This window comes from Typopeltis vanoorti, chromosome 14, assembly GCF_054136105.1.
Source record: "Typopeltis vanoorti isolate ZY-2024b chromosome 14, IOZ_Tvanoo_1.0, whole genome shotgun sequence".
Taxonomy (NCBI): Eukaryota; Metazoa; Arthropoda; class Arachnida; order Uropygi; family Thelyphonidae; genus Typopeltis; species Typopeltis vanoorti.
The window spans coordinates 42,094,699-42,116,551 of record NC_143562.1 but is presented as its reverse complement, the minus strand read 5'-3'; the positions used below and the strand labels follow the sequence as shown (position 1 = coordinate 42,116,551).

Sequence of the window (21,853 nt, the reverse complement as noted above, 5' to 3'; positions counted from 1 at the left end):
CAGTACCAGGAATTCACTCCACTCTTAGTGGGTGGGAAAAAGCAAAGGAAAAGCCCAAGAAAATTATATGATGGCTATCTTCCAAAAACAAAATGGAGAAGCCTCAGTGATATTTTAGATCTATTAACATATTTTTGATGGCTAGAGCCAATGTAAGCAATCTGAGCCATCTGATATTTAAGAAATGAAATATCTATTCACATATTGTTAGAGGAAGACTATACTATTATTAAATGCAAAGTACTATGTGTTTATCAGGATTACTCAGTTTGTTTTCTATTCTGAAACTGATAAATGTTTATTCTGTTCCATATTCTCTAAAAATCAGAAACTTTGCATTATTTTCAGTCTCTCAGATGATTATTAGGTATATTTTGAAAAATGTGTAGGCACCTAGGATTCATATTTTGTCTGCCCAAACAAGTGCAATCCATGTCAGTCATCCATATTCCTGGAATCAAACTGGATTGTTTTGTTTTTTTTAATTCAGAATTTGAAATTCTGATAAAAACTTGTTGAGCCATCTCTTCCTGACAATTTATTTAAATCCTGCAGGATGTCTACATCATCACTTGTATCAATTCTTGACCCCCTCAGTTTTGTATCATCAGCAAACAACCAAATATCCCATTTTAAATCATTCCCTATGTTATTTGAATACTTTCATGAGCAACACATTTTGAAATTACATGCATCATTTTAACTCAGCTCTGGCCAGACAGAACTAAGGATATACATGGGAATACATCCAAGTACTTTAATTTTAGTTTCAATAGGATCACTTTTATTGACATGATAATTTGAACTGATTCTCTTAATTCTGCACTGGCTGGATGGAATTAAAGGAAATTTAATATTTAGGATCTCTATTAAAATTTTTCAAGTTACTTCATTTTTAACAGAACCATTTGTAATTAAATTAAATTAATATAATTAAATTAAGCAAAACAAAATTATACAGCTGCAGTACAAAAGCAAGCCAACAATGGGTTATTTCATAAACTGTTTCATTATACTTTTAATTGCCTGAGCATATTTGTACAAAACTAGTACTATTTGGCAATTCTTCAAATACTATAAATTCTTTAAACATTATGATAGTTCTCATGAGAATATATATATTAAAAAAAAAAAAATTGAACTCAACAATTTGCAAAAAAAAATAGCTATAGGTTTAAATGTTATGCTAATGAATATGCTATAACACATGAATACTATTATGAAATTAACCTTTTTTTTTAATTTTATGATTTCCTGCAATCATTTCCTTACTTGCTTTCAAGTTAATTAAAAATTTCTCCTTTCTCTTTTAAGCATTGATTATTTTGCTTCAGGAGTTACTGGTTTTCCAAACTTTTATTGAAACTTCACTATTTCTTGCAAATGGAACCATAGAATAAGCCATATTTAAGAAAAATACAATGAAATATACACAAGACGTTTTACTGTCAGAATACAACTTACAACATTACTTACTTAAACAAGATTTAAATCCTAGATCCAAATCCAAGTCAGTCATGGGAGCTGTTAACAAGATTAGGCATAGTGAATGCCCAAAAAACAACAAGCTTTAGTGACGGGGCACACGACATGCAATCTTTGTATAATGAACCCAAAGTTTCTTAAAAGTTATATTAAAACAAAGAAACAAGGAAAGCACATGATGTACCACCAAAGTTCACTTGTATTTATGTGTGTTTATTTCCAAATGATCACATTCCATTAATATAATGGTCTGATCAACATGAGATGTAAGATCTAACTTTAAAACATGATTTTGATTTCAAAAACACAAAGATTTATATAGAAAAGTGAATTTACGAAAATGATAAAGCGCTATGGTCATTTCCTGATTTTCATGTGTATACTATGCAACTTTAAATAATAATATTCTTCAAAGTGAGAAAACAACACTGCTACATGCCATTTGCATCATCAGGATCGTAGATGCCTAAATCTTCTTCAGGCCAGCAAGACATCTTCATTAGATGAAGATGAGGAACGTCTTATAGAAGAATATTTGTTTGACTAAAAGAAATGTATAAAACTTATTGTCTTAGTTTCTACATTCCATTTAACAAACTATAAATATGTAAAATAATCCTTAAAATAAATTAAAACATTTTACATAAATAACTACATCTCTCTGTGTTTACTTGACACCCTATGCATGCAATCTTCCATTTTTCTTTTATTTTGTACAGAAAATTAGCTTATTATTTATGCATTTTTAACATGCATGATGTTTTTCAGAGATGCATCTATCATATAAATTCAGATACCAAAAGAAGAGTTTAAATAATTTTCACCCTGAATGTAATATTCACTCAACTAAGTAGGCCAAACCTAGTAAAAATCATAAATTAAAGACAAACCACATATAAACACACACACACACACACACACACACACACACACACACACACACACACACACACACACACACACACACACACACACACACACTTCTTTATTTTTTCTGTGATAAATTTCAAGAAAGAATAACTTGCTTTCATAAATGCAGAAACTTGAAATTGCTGGATAAAGAAAATCAAAAATTTCAGGGATATTCTGACATGTCATTAGAATAGACAACTGATGGGAAATTGACTTTTTTTTTTTTCATGCAATTCTGTCAGGTGCACCATCTACAGATCATGAATGATCTAACTTAAAAATAAAAATATCTGAAACGAAACTGCAAATTAATTTGCACACAGTCATTTACCAGGATATTATATATAACTTATTCTCTTAATTGACCTATAGTCATTATATGGTTACACCTATAACCATTCAATTTACAAAAAAAAAAAAAAAAAAAAAAAAAAAAAAAAAAAAAAAAAAAAAAAAACACCATATATACAAAACATAAAATTCATATAACTACAAAAGTACCAATATATACTTCAGATCAGATTACGACAAGAAACTGTATGAAAACTATCTTCCCTACACTGTCTCTTATAATTATATAATCTAACCCTTTTTAATCCTTTTCAGACAAAATTTTGAGACCTTAGTCTTGAATTAGCAGAATTTCACCATCATAGATTCATTGACCATTTGGTTGGCCAAATACAGATCATGTATTTAGAATATCTGCTCTCCAAACAGTAGCCTGAAGGTTCATGGATCTGGATGTTTGTATTGTCTTTAGGTGAGAGATGAATTTCATCATCCAATGTGACACCACTCCACTTACTGAAGTGGCTTCAAAAAGCTCCATGCCTCTACAGCAGCTTCCAGATTATGTAAAAAATGTAAAAATAAAATTTTAAAACAAATTATGTAATATCAACAAACAATAAATTACACAATAATCACAGTAATTAACTTTAATGAAATGAAAGTACAGACATTTCTTACTAAAAATATCACTACATCATCGGTGCGTAGAAACAAGCAAATCAAAGAAACAGGAATACAAGGTGCATACGGCAGTCAATGATTTACCAATTAAACTGTTGCTGTGCGCTATAAATTAATACTAATAAATAATATTATTAAAAACTATTTTTGATAGTTACATAAAATAAGAATCTCCTAAACTTTTGGGAGAGAGAGAGAGACAATCGTTCCGATTCAAATTTGGCCTACTTAAGAGGGCTTCGCAACTTTCTTTGAAAGTTGTGAAGCTAATGATAGCGAAGCCAGCTAATGATAGAGGTGACACAAAGTGTCACCTCTATCATTAATATCATCACAGATATCTTGTGAAGTAATCTGACATACTTTCACAGACAGGCCATTCTGTGGAAAAAAGAATTAACGAACATCAATATTATACTGAATACATGAAACCTCAAAAGTCTGGTCTGGCACAACATAGTATTGACACTAAACACAACATATGGTAGGATAAAACAGGTTTAAATATGAACGCCTTTTCAAAGAAAGTTGCAAAAGCTCTTTTACATCAGCCAAATCTGAATCGGAATGATTCTCTCTTTCTCCCAAAAGTTTGGGAGATTCTTATTTTATGTAATTGACACAAATAGTCTTTAATAATATTTATTAATATTAATTTCTAGTGCAGAAACAGTATTGAATTGTTAAACCACTTATTGCTATATGTATCTTACATTCCCATTTCTTTGATTGGCTTGTTTCTATGCAATGATGATGATGATGTACTGTTATTTTTAGTACAAAATATCTGTATACTTTCATTAAAGTTAATTACTGTGGTTATCGCGTAATATTAACAGTCAATACCCTAAATACACCACAAAAAAGAATCGAACAACTTTTTGCCATTACTTGACATCAGTGGCGGCTCATACATAAGCACTGCAACACTGCAGCACTCCCAAGGAAAAAATTCAATTTTGTTTGTGTTTATAAATAATAACAATGCTTACTACATTATATAAATGCAATACAACATGTTAAAGGTTACAGTTTATGTTTTGACATTGATCGAATATTTAATAATTGGAATTGTTCAATTAACGCTTTAGATTACGAAACAAATGCACTGCGATCTAACACAGCGTCGGAATTATTATGTTTGGCCAATTGCAGCTAGACTCGCCGATATTCGTTTGCGCTTGTGATTGCACTTTACAAGTGATTCCGACACTGCTCATTTGGGCAGTGTCGCTTACAGATAAATCATATGCTTGTGTGTGTTATTTCTGTGAGATACGAAACTTTTATTATTGGTGTGTGCTCGTGGTGAGGGTGAACTATTTTTTGTAAATCTCATTTTATTTTGTTAAAATAACATATAATTATTTATTTATTATAGATACAAGGCTGAATTATGACGAGTGTCACTTGAAAATATGAAAAGAATTATATTTTTCAATTATCGTTACACGAAACAAATGCACTGCGATCTAACGCAGTGCCAGAATTATTGCGTTCAGCCAATTGCAGCTAGACTTGCCGATATTCGTTTGTGCTTGTCATTGCACGTTACAAGTGATTCCGATACTGCTCATTTGGGCAGTGTCACTTACAGATAAATTGTATGCATGCGCATGTTATTTCTATGAGATACGAAACTTTTATTATTGGTGTTTGTTCGTAGTGAGGGTGAAATATTTTTAATATGTGAATTTATTTATTAATAATTTGGTTACTGATTAGGGAAAAAATAATTTTTTTTTTATATGCAGCACCCCCACTTAAAATTTTCACATGGTTTACTTTTCTGTTTAGAGAAAGCTCTCTCTCTCTGGAAAAACCTGCATGAACCTTTACATCACCATCATCCAGCCTAACAAGTATGGGATCCTCAAAATACTAAATTATGGAACCAGGGCTATTTGTTATAGAGATGAAGCTCTTACCAAATAACTCATCTTCAACATGTTTTTTTTGAATGATCGCTGCAGCTGCTATAACATAAAATACTACATGTCTCCCCCACCATCTCCAAATAAACAAACAAAACTGAGACATCTTCAGGGATTACAACTAAAGACGACACGATATTAAATGAAACGTGTGGGTAACTTTAAAGTCCTATCTAGGTGATGCGCCCCTCTATTGGCATTTGTAGGTGGCCTAGGATGTAAAGTAGGATCTCTGACAATAGGAGCTGATCTTTGGTAGAACGGATTAGGGTAGAAGTTTCTGGGCTTAAAAGCTGCATAGAGGTTTTAGTTTTTTAAAGACCTGGCTATTTTTTCTGATATGCCATGGATGTAGGGAGATGGTGATGACATTTCTGAAATCCTTCTGAAAGGATGACCAAGGAATGAGGGAGGAACTGATTATTATTTTTTTTTTAATTCTGTAATCACTGTAGCTATTGGAAAGGAAGGTGTTGAGTATGTGGTTGAGTTCAGTTGAAAAAGAGGTTCCACTCGAACAAAGATTATAAGCTCTATTGGTTAGTTTTAATAATGTCATATTGTTGAGAGGGGTGGTGGCTGAAAAGTTTGTGAATGTATCTGCCTGCGTGAGTAGATTTTCTATATATGGTGAAGGAAAGTTACTATTAGTAAGGCATGTTACTAAGGTGTCTAAGAAGGGTAAACTATTATTATTTTTCTATTCCATCATAAACTGGATTCTTGAATGTGGACTATTGAGGTGACTGAGGAAGGAGCCTAATGTGTTTAGGCATTGAAGCCAAATAGAGAACACATCATCTACATATCTTAGCCAGATAGAAGGTTTGAGAGGGGGCTGAGTCTATGGCTCATCTTTCAAAATTTTCCATGTAAAAATTAACAGGGGGGGGGGGATAGAAGTTCACTCTGTTTGTGAATTTTGTTCTTCCAAGAAGATACCAGAAAGAAATTTTTTTTAAGTAAGGTGTTAAATATTGGAAGCATTAAAATTAGTTTTAATCCTTTTCTAGTGCTGTAAATATTCCATTAAACCTCCAACATCATGTCCTCCCAGCACTTAAGCCTTAACTATAGGATTAATACTATTATAATGCACATCTCTATAGCAAACTTTCAGAACTATTCCTTTCATCCTTACAAGTTTGCTACAGAGCCGACTGTAAAATCGACTTAAGAACAATAAAACTTAAGCAGATACTAGTTTAAGGTAGTGAGAAGCCTTGCAGTATCTTTTATCTTCTTTACAGAACACAGTTAACAATGTGACTGAAATTAACAACTGAGCAGTATATTTTCTACTGCTTTGAAATTATTTCTGATTCTTAGATATTATTATTATTATTATTATTCGTGACATCTCCAAGGAGTACAAGTACTCATCGCGGGAGGACACCTACTAAACAGCTGTCTCCACCACTACACCGAACCTCTACTACCAATCATCTCCATCAACGCCATCTACCGCCCACCACCACAACTAGTATTGTCTGTAAATTGCGCGTGTTCTGAAGGGCCGATTTGTCTGTATGCAGGATGAAAAACCTTTTCCGGGAGAAAAAACCCTGCTGCCTCCCTATGAGATCGGCTAACTCACCTTCGGTTGAAAAAGTCCACATAAAGATTTCTCCCGTCACAATGAGAATCGAACTTAGGTCTATTCCAATCAAAGGGTGCAATGTCTCCGTCGTTCTTCCAACTGCACCACAGAGGCATTAATATAATGCTAATAATTATAGATATATTTAAGACATAAAATTAGCTTCAACTTGGACTCGAAACTATTATTTTTCATAATCTAGCTTATGCTTAACCAAATAAGCAATTTTTATTAACCAAGTTGCTTTCTTATTTAAATATTTGTAATAGAAAAATATAAAAAGATTCATCAAAAATCTGAAACCAATGGTGCCAACTATTGGCCAAGCAGCAAACTAATTATATCTCTTTTTATTTATAAATGAATACAAATATGGAAAACAAAATCACTGAACCATTATACATTTTCCCATTCAGGTGGCTAAAGGCAAAGTAAAAGATTTTTTTTTTTCAAAAATCATATGGGGGGGGGCATATACATAAAACATGAAGTTTAAATATCATCAGCATCAAATTCCTGATATTTAACCTCAAAGGATATAGAGGATACCATGCAAATACTAGATGATAAGTTTTACAATATTACAACTTTCCTATCAACAACTTTCATCAAATTAATCTCTTAATTTGATAAAACTATTTGTCAAACTCCAACATTGTCAGATCTGATATTTGTTTTTAAGACCAAAATATCAGATTCTGTTCACTATTCCTGTTTTATTTCTCTCTTATTACATATATAAATTACCATAATGGGTAAACTATTTTCTGTACCTTGTTCAATTCTAGCTGCTGACTTAGAATTTAGTTTATACAAACAAAATTCTGACTTCAGAATTTTGTTTGTGTAAATTAGCGTAAACATAAATATTCTGTTTTAAATTACTGGTTTCGATTATTTGTGCATTTATATTGTAAAAACTGCATGACTGATTGCATGTTTTTATATGTGTGTGTGTGTGTGTGTGTGTGTGTGTGTGTGTGTGTGTGTGTGTGTGTATATAGTTGTGCATTGTTTATTTATAAGCAGTTGTGTGTAGTTAACATGTCGTGTTTATATATGGCACTGACATTTTATGAAGTGAATATAGAAGATTCGCTTGTTAGTCTGTCCCGAATAAGTGTTATAGTTTAATTTGTGTATGTTTAAAATATATAAGTTGAAAAGACTCACTTAGTTGACCGAAAATGTGAATATTTACCATTTTCAAGTCAAGCACTGTGAAGATTGCACATTATCTTCACAGCGCTTTACTTGAAATTACACATTTTTGAGGCAGTTTCCATTACTTCACAAATGAAGTGGAACCAGAAGTATCATGCATGCTGAAGCATGTGCAAGTGTAAAGAACATAGTAACTAAGTAAATAGCTGGATAGAGCCAAGTTAGTAAGAGAGAAAGAGATATAGATATGAGTGATATGGAAGAGTGTTGGGAACAAGTAAGAATAATAAAGTTCCAAGAGTAGCAGTCTTTCAGAAAGAAATGTGTTTTAAAATTTATTTAAGTGTTATATTATAAAAATAACTGGAATAACAGTTGTGGAAGAAATTTATAGGAACTTTGGAATGTGGTAAATGAAGTTTCTCGTGTAGGAAGAAAAATGTTTATCAGATATTAAAGGTTCCATTAGTAGAGTAATGAATTAATGGCTGTTTCAGGAAATGGATATAGCTAGTTAATTAAGTTCAATCATTATTCCTTGGAATTTGTAAAGGAAAAGGGTTGTGGATTTGAAGATGAAAGTATAAAGAAGAAACATTTTTATGGGATTTTTTGAGAAGGCTTTCTATGGAGGAACACTAGGCAGTGTTTGAATTTGGAAATTTTATTGTCAAGTCTGAACTTTTTGTATCTCTGACAAGGCATGGGAAATCTACAATTATTTCCAAGATAGTGATTTTCAGGAGAACTGTTTTTTCTGCCGAAAAAATGAACTGTTTCTTTCAAGAGAGGTCCAGTGTTCTTTTTAGCTGGTATATTTCTGAATCCAAAAACTGGATATGATGTGATTTGTTTGGCTTTTTAGACTTTAAGATAGGTTTCTGTTGTTGAAGTAAAGTTCAGTACTGTATATATTTTTAAATGTATCATAATATTATAAAACTTTTTTTTTGTTTGTTTTTTATATATAGAGATGTGAAGACTCAATTCACTTAATTATTGTTAAAGTTAAGATAGATTTTTGAGAATAGATAGCGAAGTGGCATAGCAAATTACATATATCTAGCATCTTACTTGTGTGCCTAGATTTCAGCATAGAAACCTGATACAGCTTGGACACTATTTTTACAATAAGTGCAGTAGACTTAATAGTTTAATACGTATTCACAATGGTGTAATATCTGCTACAGGATTTAATAAATAAATAATAAATTAAAATTTTTTATAAATAAAAAGTTTTAAAACCTTCAACAGACCTTATATTACTCGTGAGGCTTACGTGGGTTCAGTTATTCATTTGACGTCTTTTGACATATCATCAATACAATTACATTACTCTCTGTATAATGTCAGTCGATTATACAATTTACAATATGTAGAATTCTGAATAGTATCTTTCTTGCTATCTTTTCATGTGCCTTTTCCATATCTACAAAACTCAAATACACATTCCTAGTTACATTCCCATGATTTCCCAACTATTTTCTTTAAGAGTAAAAATCAGACTGGACAACTTCCATTTGGCTTGAACATAGTGTGTTCTTCCCAAGGTTCTCTTTCACTATTATTTCTAAGATTTAAGTATGTTTGTAAATCTTCCAGAACATTCAGAAAATAAACTTTTTCATATTCTCAAGTTTTATTTCTCAACTGTATTTGTACATTGGTACTATGAGATCTCTACTCCAATCATTTGGTATTCTACCTTCTAACCAGATCTACTGAATTACATAATACAGATACTGTAAAACTTTTATACCTCCATTATGAGCATTTCTGATAGAATATCATCTATTCCAGCCACCATTCCATGTCAGTTTCTGGTGATATTTTCTACCACCAGTACTGTATTAATACTGTTGACAGTGATATCTCAATAATGGTTCAGGGCATGAGTATACAGGGTATTAAACATGGGAAGTGATTACTATTTAGTTTTGAGCAGGATGAAATTACATATTATATTAAAAATGAAAGTAAGTTTTAAAAAGAATAAGAGCAGCATTCAAAGATGAACTGTACATTGAAATATACAAATGTTATTCAAGAAAAATGAAAGTTTGAAAACAAGAACAAACTTTGGCAGACTGAAGAAAATATTGATCGATTCAGGCATAGAAAATCCATAGCTCCATGGTGGATAGGGGCGGCTCGTGCATAGGCACTACAGAACTGCAGCACCCCCAATTTTTCTCGATATATAAATATATTTATTAATTATTTATATTTGCTTGTAATATTTAATTTTATCATCAACAATCCTATAAAATTATCTTATTTTGTATAAAAAATAATAAAAATCCACCTAGTGGCACTTAGGAGGGCAAAGGACGCTAGCAACACCGTGTTTACCATAGTGTCATATTGCTAGTATTTGCTATGCGTGCAAGCATATGCATGTCATAGTGAGATGCGAGCTATTAGCGTAATTCGGCACTGTCCGTCGCGCAGTTCCACTGTTGTTTATATGTGTTTTCACCAGTAGTAGAGTGTTCGTAGTGCTTATCATGTTTACTCCGACTCTTTAAATATTTGCACATTATTAAAGACATAGCATTTGTTATATATAGGTTTTATTTTAGAACATTATTGGAGTTATGATAATGGATTTTATTTTTAAGTAATTTTGAATTATACTGAATTATAATTTTATCGATGATAAACAATATTTTTTCCACAAATTTGGGAAACATATCAGAAGAACTTCAGCCAAAAGGCCAAGAACACCTAATATAGCCAGCCAGGGGGCACCATCAGGACTTTAGGAAAACGGTAGCATCCTTGCTTCGTTTCTCACTTGCTGTTATGTAGTACTTGCGTACACGAGTCTTTATCTTAAGTTCCCATGAAGATGGCAACGTGACATTGCCAAAATATCGGAAAGTATATATTAAAGTTGATTTAATTTATATTTCTAGTGTACACTGTCAATTCCTTAAGTATTTAGTTATCATATTTATAGAAAACCCAACAATACAGGCAGATACATTGACCAACAATTCCCCCCCCCCCCCCCCCCCCCCGTTCACAACAATATGGAGTTATTAAGACATTATTCAACAGGGCAAAACTAATCTGTTCAAATGACCAAGCCCTAACTACTGAACTAAATCACATCCTTAACACTTCCTCAGCCAAGGGCTATCCCTCATCCACAAAAAAAAAATACTAAAACCAGTTATCCACAACCCTCCCCCCTTTCACAAAAAAGTTTACTCTAAATCCATCACAATTCCCTACATTTGAGGTATTTCATAAAAAATCACAAAATCCTAAAAAAATATGACTTGACCTTTTGTTACAGACCGTATAGAAAATTGGCATCCCTTATCCGCTCCACTAAAGACCAACCACTTCCCCTAGACCTATCTGGTATATACTAGGTCCCTTGTAGCTGTAAATTGTCCTACTATGGTCAAACAGGCAGGAGAGCAAATATCAGAATCTCAGAACACAAGGACTACATCTGATTTCACCAGTACAGCCACTCTGGGCTTGCAGACCATTCTCTGGATACTCGCCACAGAATAAAGTCGAAGAAAGCCACAGTAATACACCGCAGCAAGTTCAAATATGAAAGACTAATCATGGAATCAGCCCTTAGGAACATGGCAAACCTCAACAAACTTGGATGCATGAGACTGCACCAAATTTGGGAAACATATATGAGAACTTTAGCCCAAAGGCCAAGAACACCTAATATAGCCTGCAAGGAGGCACCATCAGGACTTTAGTAAAATGATAGCTTCTTCGCTTCGTTTCTCATTTGCTGTTATGTAGTACTTGCGTGCTCATTTCTTTATCGTAAGTTCCCATGAAGATGGCAACATGACATTGCCGAAATATCGGAAAGTATATATTAAAGTTGATTTAATTTATATTTCCAGTGTACACTGTCAATTATTTAACAGTGTATTTAAATAAGTATCATTATTTAAGTATTTAAATAATAATACTTATTTTAAGTATTTAGTTATAATATTTATAACTAATTACTTAAAATAAGTATTTAGTTAAAATATTTTTTCATGAAACAAAACAAGAAAAACATATTTCATTTTTAAGTAATTTTGAATTATACCAAACTATATAATTTTATCAATAACAAAACAATATTTTTTAATGTTTAATTTTTACCATAATTTTGATATTTTATCCAAACACATACACACTGTACAAATCTGAAAGCACACCCCAACTCAACATCACCACAGTTAAAGATTGGTACTATCAACATAAGAAGCCTGAATGGCAAAGAAATGGTGCTAGCTGAGGAATTAGATAAGTACCAGATCGATATAATAGGAGTGACTGAAACGAAAAAGACAAACTGGTGAGATCTTTCTGAACAATAAATACATCATCAAATTCCTGCGATGTACCCTCAAGGGGTGTACAGGATATGAGAGTACTACATGAAAAAATTACATCATTACTAACTTCCTATCTACAATTTTCCTCCAAATCAGTCTGTTACTTGTCAAGACTCCAACATTATCAGATCTTATATGTCTATCGTCTAAGGCACTTTGTACCGTATCAATCCACCTATATCTTGGTCTTCCTCTGGGGCGTTTTCCTGCAAACTTGGCAGAGAACACTTGTTTTGCTAATCTTTCCTCTCCCATTCTATTTAAGTGACCATACCACCTGAGATTAGCTCTGCTAACACATTCTTGGATGCTGACAATGTCAAGTTCTTTCCTAATATCCTCATTTTTAATATGATATTGCCATTGATGCCATCTGTTCACGCCTCTAATCTTTCTCAGGACTCTCATATCTGCGGTCTCTAGTCTTTGGTCAAGTGTTTTACTTCTAACCCAGCTCTCAGATCCATAAGTTAAAACTGGTTTGAACACTGTCTTGTATAAAGCTAATTTAGTGTTCCGACTAATTTCTCTCTTATTCCATATGAATTTATTCAATTGACTTCCCACCATACCAGCTTTGCTGATTCTGTTGTCTATTTCTATATTTAATTTACCATCTTCAGTAAAAATCGTGCCTAAGTAGCTGAAGTGTTTTACTTGTTCCACAGGTTCTCCATTCGCAACACAGTTGACATGTTCAATGATTCTGCCTATTTTCATTGTCTTTGCTTTTTATTGCTGACCTTCATACCATATCTATTACAACAGCAAATGAATTTAGTCAGAGAATCTTGCAGACTTGTAGCAGATTTATTTAGAAGTATAAAATCATCCGCATAAAGCAAAGAGCCGACATTAACATCTCCAATTTTGATATCAGGTTTAATACCACTTTCCTTCATAATGTGATCCATATAGATAATGAATAACAGAGGGGATAATGTACATCCTTGTCTCACACCAGATTTAACATTAAACCATCTTCCTGTACTTCCTTCAATTCTGTAACTGCTGACTTACAACTCAAATAAAGACTAAGTATTGCTTGATATAATGCCCGATTGACACCATATAACTGCAGCGTATTGAATAGCTTCTCTCTTGGCACCTTGTCACATGCCTTTTCCAAATCGACAAAACTTAAATACAGATCTTTGTTATATTCCCATGCTTTCTCGACTATTTGTCGTAAAGTGAAGATCTGATCCTGACAGCCTCTATTTGGCCTGAATCCAGCTTGTTCTTCACCAAGCTTTTCTTCCACAATTCTTCTCAACCGTTTCTCAAGTATACTTGCATAGATCTTGCCAGGAACACTCAGTAGGGAAATACCTCTGTAATTCTCACATTCAGTTTTATTTCCCTTTTTATATATGGGTATTATGAGAGCTCTACTCCAATCATCGGGAATTCGTCCCTCTGTCCAGGCTTTCTGAACTATGCAGTGCAGCCACTGTAAGACTTTTATACCACCATACTAAAGCATTTCTGGTCGAATATCATCTACTCCTGCTGCCTTTCCACATTTCAAGCCTTTGACGGCTTTTTCTACTTCACGTATGGATATGTATTCCTGACTGCATGCCTGGTCAGTGTTTTTTTATCACTGTGCTGTCATCACTGCTTGTTTCATTTAGTAGTTTTTCAAAGCAATTACTCCATACTTCAAGGATATCTTTTTCTACCGTTTTCATTTCATCTTTATCATCTCTAACTCCTTTTACAGCACTCTTTCCTCCATTCCTAAGCTTCTTCAACAACCTCCAGAATATTTTGCCACCTTCTTGATATTTATTTTCTATATTCTTGCCAAAATCCTCCCATGACTTTTGTTTAGCTAGTTTTACATTTTACAAATGTAAGAAAGCTAAACAGTTTTACACACTGTTTAGCTTTCTTACATTTGTCTCTGTATTCTGTAAGAGTAAAAGCTGACTTATTTGCCAGGAACTTTTGATATGCTTTCTTCTTTTCCTTCACTGCCTCTTTAACTTCCTGTGTCCACCAGGGAGTTCTGATTTTTTTATCCTTGCACACAACCTCACCACATGCCTCTCTGGCAGAATCAATCAATGTTTGCTTCAGAGTTAGCCACTGAATCTCCAAGGTTTGATTCCTGTTCTCAAACTCTTTCATTTTTTTTTCAATAACCTTTCTGTAGTTTAGTCTACAGTTCACATCTGAGAGCTGCTCAACTTTTATTCGCTTTAAAACTTTCTTAAATGTTATTCTTTTCAATATGAAATTTAATTTTATCCTGCTCAAGACTAAATAGTGATCACTTCCAATTTCAGATCCCCTGTACACTCTGGTGTCCTGCACCAGGGAGAAAACATCACTATCAACAATAACATAGTCAATGAGACTTTTCTTATTCCTAGCCTCTTCTCTCCATGTGAATTTGTGCACATTTTTATGTTGGAACATGGTGTTAGTAATAACCAGTCCATGTCCTGAGCAGAAATCCAACAGATATTTGCCATTATTATTAGCTTTGCTCTTTTCTCCAAATTTTCCCAAAATATTTTTGTATGTCTCACAATCATTTCCTACTCTGCTATTTAGATCCCCAACAAGGACCAACTTTTCCTTTTTCATTGTGTCAGTTGCTTTTTCTAAAGCGTCAAAAAATTCCTCCACTTCTACCTTAGTAAAACCTTCTGTGGGACCATATGCACAAATAAGTCTCATTGTCCAGTTCTCCATTCTCATATTTGCCCACATTACTCTACTTGAGACTGACTGCCATTCAAGAAGATTAGCCTCGTATTTTGTGTTGAATACCATGGCTACTCCTTCTTTTCCTTGATTGTCATTGCCTGAATATAACATTTTGTATTTATTGCTCAGAAAGATCTCACCAGTTTTGGTCTTTTTTGTTTCAGTCACCCCTATTATGTCGATCTGGTACTTATCTAATTCCTCAGCTAGCTCCATTTCTTTGCCATTCAGGCTTCTTACATTGATAGTACCGATCTTTAACTCTGGTGATGTTGAGTTGGGGTTTGTTTTCAGATTTGTTCCAGTAGCTGACTTTTCGCTGTTCGCTCTGGTTCCCTGGCGAAAACAACGGGGGCCTTGTTTAACCAGGCGGCACCCCAGATGGCATGAAAGTTTGTCATGTTGTACCATCATTTTTTATTTTGGTTTAACCAATAAGAATACAATTTGGTCGGCTAAATCCCAAATTGCCAGCCCATCCTCGTTCGTTCAGTATCAAAGAAGATACCCGACAGGGTGCACCACGAGAAGGTGAGGATTGGACATTAGGTCAGAAGCCCTGGTCGGTTCTCCGCATTCCTTGAAAGGCCATGTGGAGGTCTCCTCTCAGTTATACAGCTTTGACCCTTAAGCACCCCAACAATAAATACAAAATGTTATATTCAGGAAATGACAATCAAGGAAAAGAGGGAGTAGCCATAGTATTCAACACAAAATACGAGGCTAATCTTCTTGAATGGCAAGCAGCCTCAAGTAGAGTGATGTGGGCTAATATCAGAATGGGGAATTGGACAATGAGACTTATTTGTGCCTATGGTCCCACAGAAGGTTCTACTAAGGTAGAAGTGGAGGAATTTTTTGATGCTTTAGAAAAAGCAACTGACACAATGAAAAAGGAAAAGTTGGTCCTTGTTGGGGATCAAAATAGCAGAGTAGGAAATGACTGTCAGACATACAAAAATATTTTGGGAAAATTTGGAGAAAAGAGCAAAACTAATAAGAATGGTAAATACCTGTTGGATTTCTGCTCAGGACATAGACTGGTTATTACTAACACCATGTTCCGACATAAAAATGTGCACAAATTCACATGGAGAGAAGAAGCAAGGAATAAGAAAAGTCTCATTGACTATGTTATTGTCGATAGTGATGTCTTCTCCCTGGTGCAGGACACCAGAGTGTACAGAGGATTTGAAATTGGAAGTGATCACTATTTAGTCTTGAGCAGGATAAAATTGAATTTCATATTGAAAAGAATGACATGTACGAAAGTTTTAAAGCGAATAAAAGTTGAGCAGCTCTCAGATGTGAACTGTAGACTAAAATACACAAAGATTATTGAAGAAAAAAATGAAAGAGTTTGAGAACAGGAAACAAACCTTGGAGATTCAGTTACAAGACTTCTAGAAAACCCTGATTGATTCAGCCAGATTGGCATTTGGTGAGGTAGTCTGCAAGGGTAGAAAAATCAGAACTCCATGGTGGACACAGGAAGTTAAAGAGGCAGTGAAGGAAAAGAAAGCATATCAAAAGTTCCTAGCAAATAAGTCGGCTTGTGCTCTTAGAGAATACAGAGACAAATATAAGAAAGCAAAACACTGTGTAAAACTAGCTAAACAAAAGGCATGGGAGGACTTTGGCAAGAACATAGTAAATAAATATCAAGAAGGTGGTAAGATATTCTGAAGGTTGTTGAAGAAGCTTAGAAATGGAGGAAAGAGTGCTGTAAAAGCAGTAAGAGATGATAAAGGTGACATGAAAACAGGAGAAAAAGATATTCTTCAAGTATGGAGTAATTACTTCGAAAAATTGCTAAATGAAACAAGCAAGGATGACAGCATAGTGGTAAAAAAACACTAACCAGGCATGCAGTCAGGAATACATATCCATACCTGAAGTAGAAAAAGCCATCAAAGGCTTGAAATGTGGAAAGGCTTGAAATCTGCAAATATCATCAAATATTAGATGATATTTGACCAGAAATGCTGAAGTATGGTGGTATAAAAGTCGTACAGTGGCTGCACTGCATAGCTCAGAAAGCCTGGACAGAGGGACGAATTCCCGATGATTGGAGTAGAGCTCTAATAGCACCCATATGTAAAAAGGGAAATAAAACCGAATGTGAGAATTACAGAGGTATTTCCCAACTGAGTGTTCCTGGCAAGATTTATGCAAGTATACTTGAAAAAAAGGTTGAGAAGAATTGTAGAAGAAAAGCTGCGTGAAGAACAAGCTGGATTCAGGCCAAATAGAGGCTATCAGGATCAGATCTTCACTTTACGACAAAAAGTTGAGAAAACATGGGAATATAACAAAGATCTGTATTTAAGTTTTGTCGATCTGGAAAAGGCATATGACAAGGTGCCAAGAGAGAAGCTATTCAATACACTACAGTTATATGGTATCAATGGGGCATTATATCAAGCAATACTTAGTGTTTATTTGAGTTGTTAGTCAGCAGTTAGAACTGAAGGAAGTACAGGAAGATGGTTTAATGTTAAATTTGGTGTCAGACAAGGATGTACATTATCCTGACTGTTATTCATTATCTATGTGGATCACATTATGAAGGAAAAACATTATTAAACCTGATATCAAAATTGGAGATGTTAATGTCAGCTCTTGGATTTATGCAGACGATGTTATACTTCTAAATAAATCCACTACAAGTTTGCAAGATTCCCTGACTAATTTGAATAACTGTTGTAATAGATATGGTATGAAGGTCAGCATTAAAAAGACAAAGAGAACAATGAAACTAGGTAGAATTGTTGAAAATGTCAACTGTGTTATGAACGGAGAAACTGTGGAACAAGTAAAACATTTCAGCTATTTAGGCATAATTTTTAGTGAAGATGGTAAATTAAATATGGAAATAGACAACAGAATCAACAAAGCTGGTATGGTAGGAAGTCAACTGAATAAATTCAAATGGAATAAGAGAGAAATTAGTTGGAAAACTAAATTAGCTCTATACAAGACAGTGCTCAAACCAGTTTTAACTTATGGATCTGAGAGCTGGGTAGGAAGTAAAACAATTGACCAAAGACTACAGACTGCAGATATGAGAGTCGTGAGAAAGATTAGAGGCATGAACAGATGGCATCAATGGCAATATCATATTAAAAACGAGGATATTAAGAAAGAACTTGACATTCTCGGCATCCAGGAATGCATTAGCACAGTTAATCTCAGGTGGTATGGTCACTTAAACAGAATGGGCGAGGAAAGATTAGCAAAACAAGTGTTCTCTGCCAGGTTGGCAGTAAAACGACCCAGAGGAAGACAAAGATATATGTGGATTGATACGGTACAAAGTCCCTTAGACGATAGAAATATAAGATCTGATAATGTTGGAGTCTTCGCAAGTAACAGACTGATTTGGAGGAAAATTGTAGATAGGAAGTTAGTAATAATTATTGTAAATTTTTCATGTAGTACTATCATATCCTGTATACAACTTGAGGGTACATGTCAGGAATTTGATGATGATGATGATCTATACACTGTACTTACAGTGTGTATGTATATTTCGAAAGTTGCAGCACCCCCATGATTTCAAGCCACACAACCCGCCACTGATGGTGGACTAAGAAAGTTCACAGCAAGTAAGTCAACATATGCACAAGAGAATACAGAGAAAAATGGAAGCAAGTGATGCAGTGTGTAAAAGTAGCTAAACTAAAATCATGGGAAGACTTTGGTAAGAATATAGAAGATAAATATCAGTAAGATGACAAAAATGCTCTGGATGCTACTTTTTCTAAAGCATATAAATGGAAGAAAGAATACTAAAAGGAATAAGAACTCATAATAGTGACATGAAATCTGAAGACTATGTTAGGAGCAAATGATTCTGAAGCATTGATAAATGAAACAATATCTAGCAGAATGGTGGTGGGAAATAAGAGGAATGCAATCAGGAGTAATATATCAACATTCGAGGTAGAAAACATCATCAAAAACCTGAAAGCATGGGTTATAAGGTTGTTTCCCAGATGAATGAAGTACAATACACATAGCACCATCCATAAAAATGGAAAATAAAACTAAATGTGAAAATTACTGAGGAATTTCCCTAATAAGTGTTTGTTTCCGGTATAGAGACATACCAGGGTGCTTAAGGGCCAAAGCTGTATAACTGAGAGGGGACCTCCACATAGCCTTTAAAGGAATGTGGAGAACCGACCAGGGCTTCTGACCTAATGTCCAATCCTCACCTTCTCGTGGTGCACCCTGTTGGGTATCTACTTCGATACTGAACGAACGAGGATGGGCTGGCAATTTGGGATTTAGCCGACCAAATTGTATTCTTATTGGTTAAACCAAAATAAAAAATGATGGTACAACATGACAAAATTTCATGCCGGCTGGGGCGTCGCCTGGTTAAACAAGGCCCCCATTGTTTTCGCCAGGGAACCAGGGCGAACAGTGAAAAGTCAGCTACTGGAACAGATCTGAAAGCACACTCCAACTCAACATCACCAGAGTTAAAGATCGGTACTATCAACGTAAGAAGCCTGAATGGCAAAGAAATGGAGCTAGCTGAGGAATTAGATAAGTACCAGATCGTCATAATAGGGGTGACTGAAACAAAAAAGACCAAAACTAGTGAGATCTTTCTGAGCAATAAATACAAAATGTTATATTCAGGCAATGACAATCAAGGAAAAGAAGCAGTAGCCATAGTATTCAACACAAAATACGAGGCTAATATTCTTGAATGGCAGTCAGTCTCAAGTAGAGTAATGTGGGCAAATATGAGAATGGAGAACTGGACAATGAGACTTATTTGTGCCTATGGTCCCACAGAAGGTTCTACTAAGGTAGAAGTGGAGGAATTTTTTGACGCTTTAGAAAAAGCAACTGACACAATGAAAAAGGAAAAGTTGGTCCTTGTTGGGGATCTAAATAGCAGAGTAGGAAATGATTGTGAGACATACAAAAATATTTTGGGAAAATTTGGAGAAAAGAGCAAAGCTAATAATAATGGCAAATACCTGTTGGATTTCTGCTCAGGACGTGGACTGGTTATTACTAACACCATGTTCCAACATAAAAATGTGCACAAATTCACATGGAGAGAAGAGGCTAGGAATAAGAAAAGTCTCATTGACTATGTTATTGTTGATAGTGATGTTTTCTCCCTGGTGCAGGACACCACAGTGTACAGAGGATTTGAAATTGGAAGTGATCACTATTTAGTCTTGAACAGGATAAAATTGAATTTCATATTGAAAAGAATAACATGTAAGAAAGTTTTAAAGTGAATAAAAGTTGAGCAGCTCTCAGATGTGAACTGTAGACTAAAATACACAAAGATTATTGAAGAAAAAATGAAAGAGTTTGAGAACAGGAATCAAACCTTGGAGATTCAGTGGCAAACTCTGAAGAAAACATTGATTGATTCTGCCAGAGAGGCATGTGGTGAGGTTGTGTGCAAGGATAAAAAAATCAGAACTTCCTGGTGGACACAGGAAGTTAAAGATGCAGTGAGGGAAAAGAAGAAAGCATATTAAAAGTTCCTGGCAAATAAGTCAGCTTTTACTCTTACAGAATACAGAGACAAATGTAAGAAAGCTAAACAGTGTGTAAAACTAGCTAAACAAAAGTCATGGGAGGACTTTGGCAAGAATATAGAAAATAAATATCAAGAAGGTGGTAAAATATTCTGAAGGTTGTTGAAGAAGCTTAGGAATGGAGGAAAGAGTGCTGTAAAAGGAGTTAGAGATGATAAAGGTGACATGAAAACGGTAGAAAAAGATATCCTTGAAGTATGGAGTAATTACTTTGAAAAACTGCTAAATGAAACAAGCAGTGATGACAGCACAGTGATAAAAAACACTGACCAGGCATGCAGTCAGGAATACATATCCATACGTGAAGTAGAAAAAGCCATCAAAGGCTTGAAATGTGGAAAGGCAGCAGGAGTAGATGATATTCGACCAGAAATGCTGAAGTATGGTGGTATAAGTCTTACAGTGGCTGCACTGCATAGTTCAGAAAGTCTGGACAGAGGGACGAATTCCCGATGATTGGAGTAGAGCTCTCATAGTACCCATATATAAAAAGGGAAATAAAACTGAATGTGAGAATTACAGAGGTATTTCCCTATTGAGTGTTCCTGGCAAGATCTATGCAAGTATACTTGAGAAACGGTTGAGAAGAATTGTGGAAGAAAAGCTTGGTGAAGAACAAGCTGGATTCAGGCCAAATAGAGGCTGTCAGGATCAGATCTTCACTTTACGACAAATAGTCGAGAAAGCATGGGAATATAACAAAGATCTGTATTTAAGGTTTGTCGATTTGGAAAAGGCATATGACAAGGTGCCAAGAGAGAAGCTATTCAAAAAGCTGCAGTTATATGGTGTCAATGGGGCATTATATCAAGCAATACTTAGTCTTTATTTGAGTTGTAAGTCAGCAGTTAGAATTGAAGGAAGTACAGGAAGATGGTTTAATGTTAAATCTGGTGTGAGACAAGGATGTACATTATCCCCTCTGTTATTCATTATCTATATGGATCACATTATGAAGGAAAGTGGTATTAAACCTGATATCAAAATTGGAGATGTTAATGTCAGCTCTTTGCTTTATGCGGATGATGTTATACTTCTAAATAAATCCACTACAAGTCTGCAAGATTCTCTGACTAAATTGAATAGCTGTTGTAATAGATATGGTATGAA

General features: G+C 34.4%; 1 protein-coding gene across 1 annotated transcript in view; it reads right to left on the bottom strand.

The window, feature by feature from the left end:
• Positions 1–1,881: 1,881 nt before the first annotated feature.
• Positions 1,882–21,853, bottom strand: part of LOC150099403 (protein FAM76A-like) — a 78,742-nt gene continuing 58,770 nt past the window's right edge. Inside the window, exon 5 of the mRNA XM_090403924.1 lies at positions 1,882–2,028. Within this exon, the coding sequence (XP_090260050.1) occupies positions 1,963–2,028 (66 nt within the window). The 3' untranslated portion in view covers positions 1,882–1,962. The remainder of the gene's footprint in view (positions 2,029–21,853) is intronic.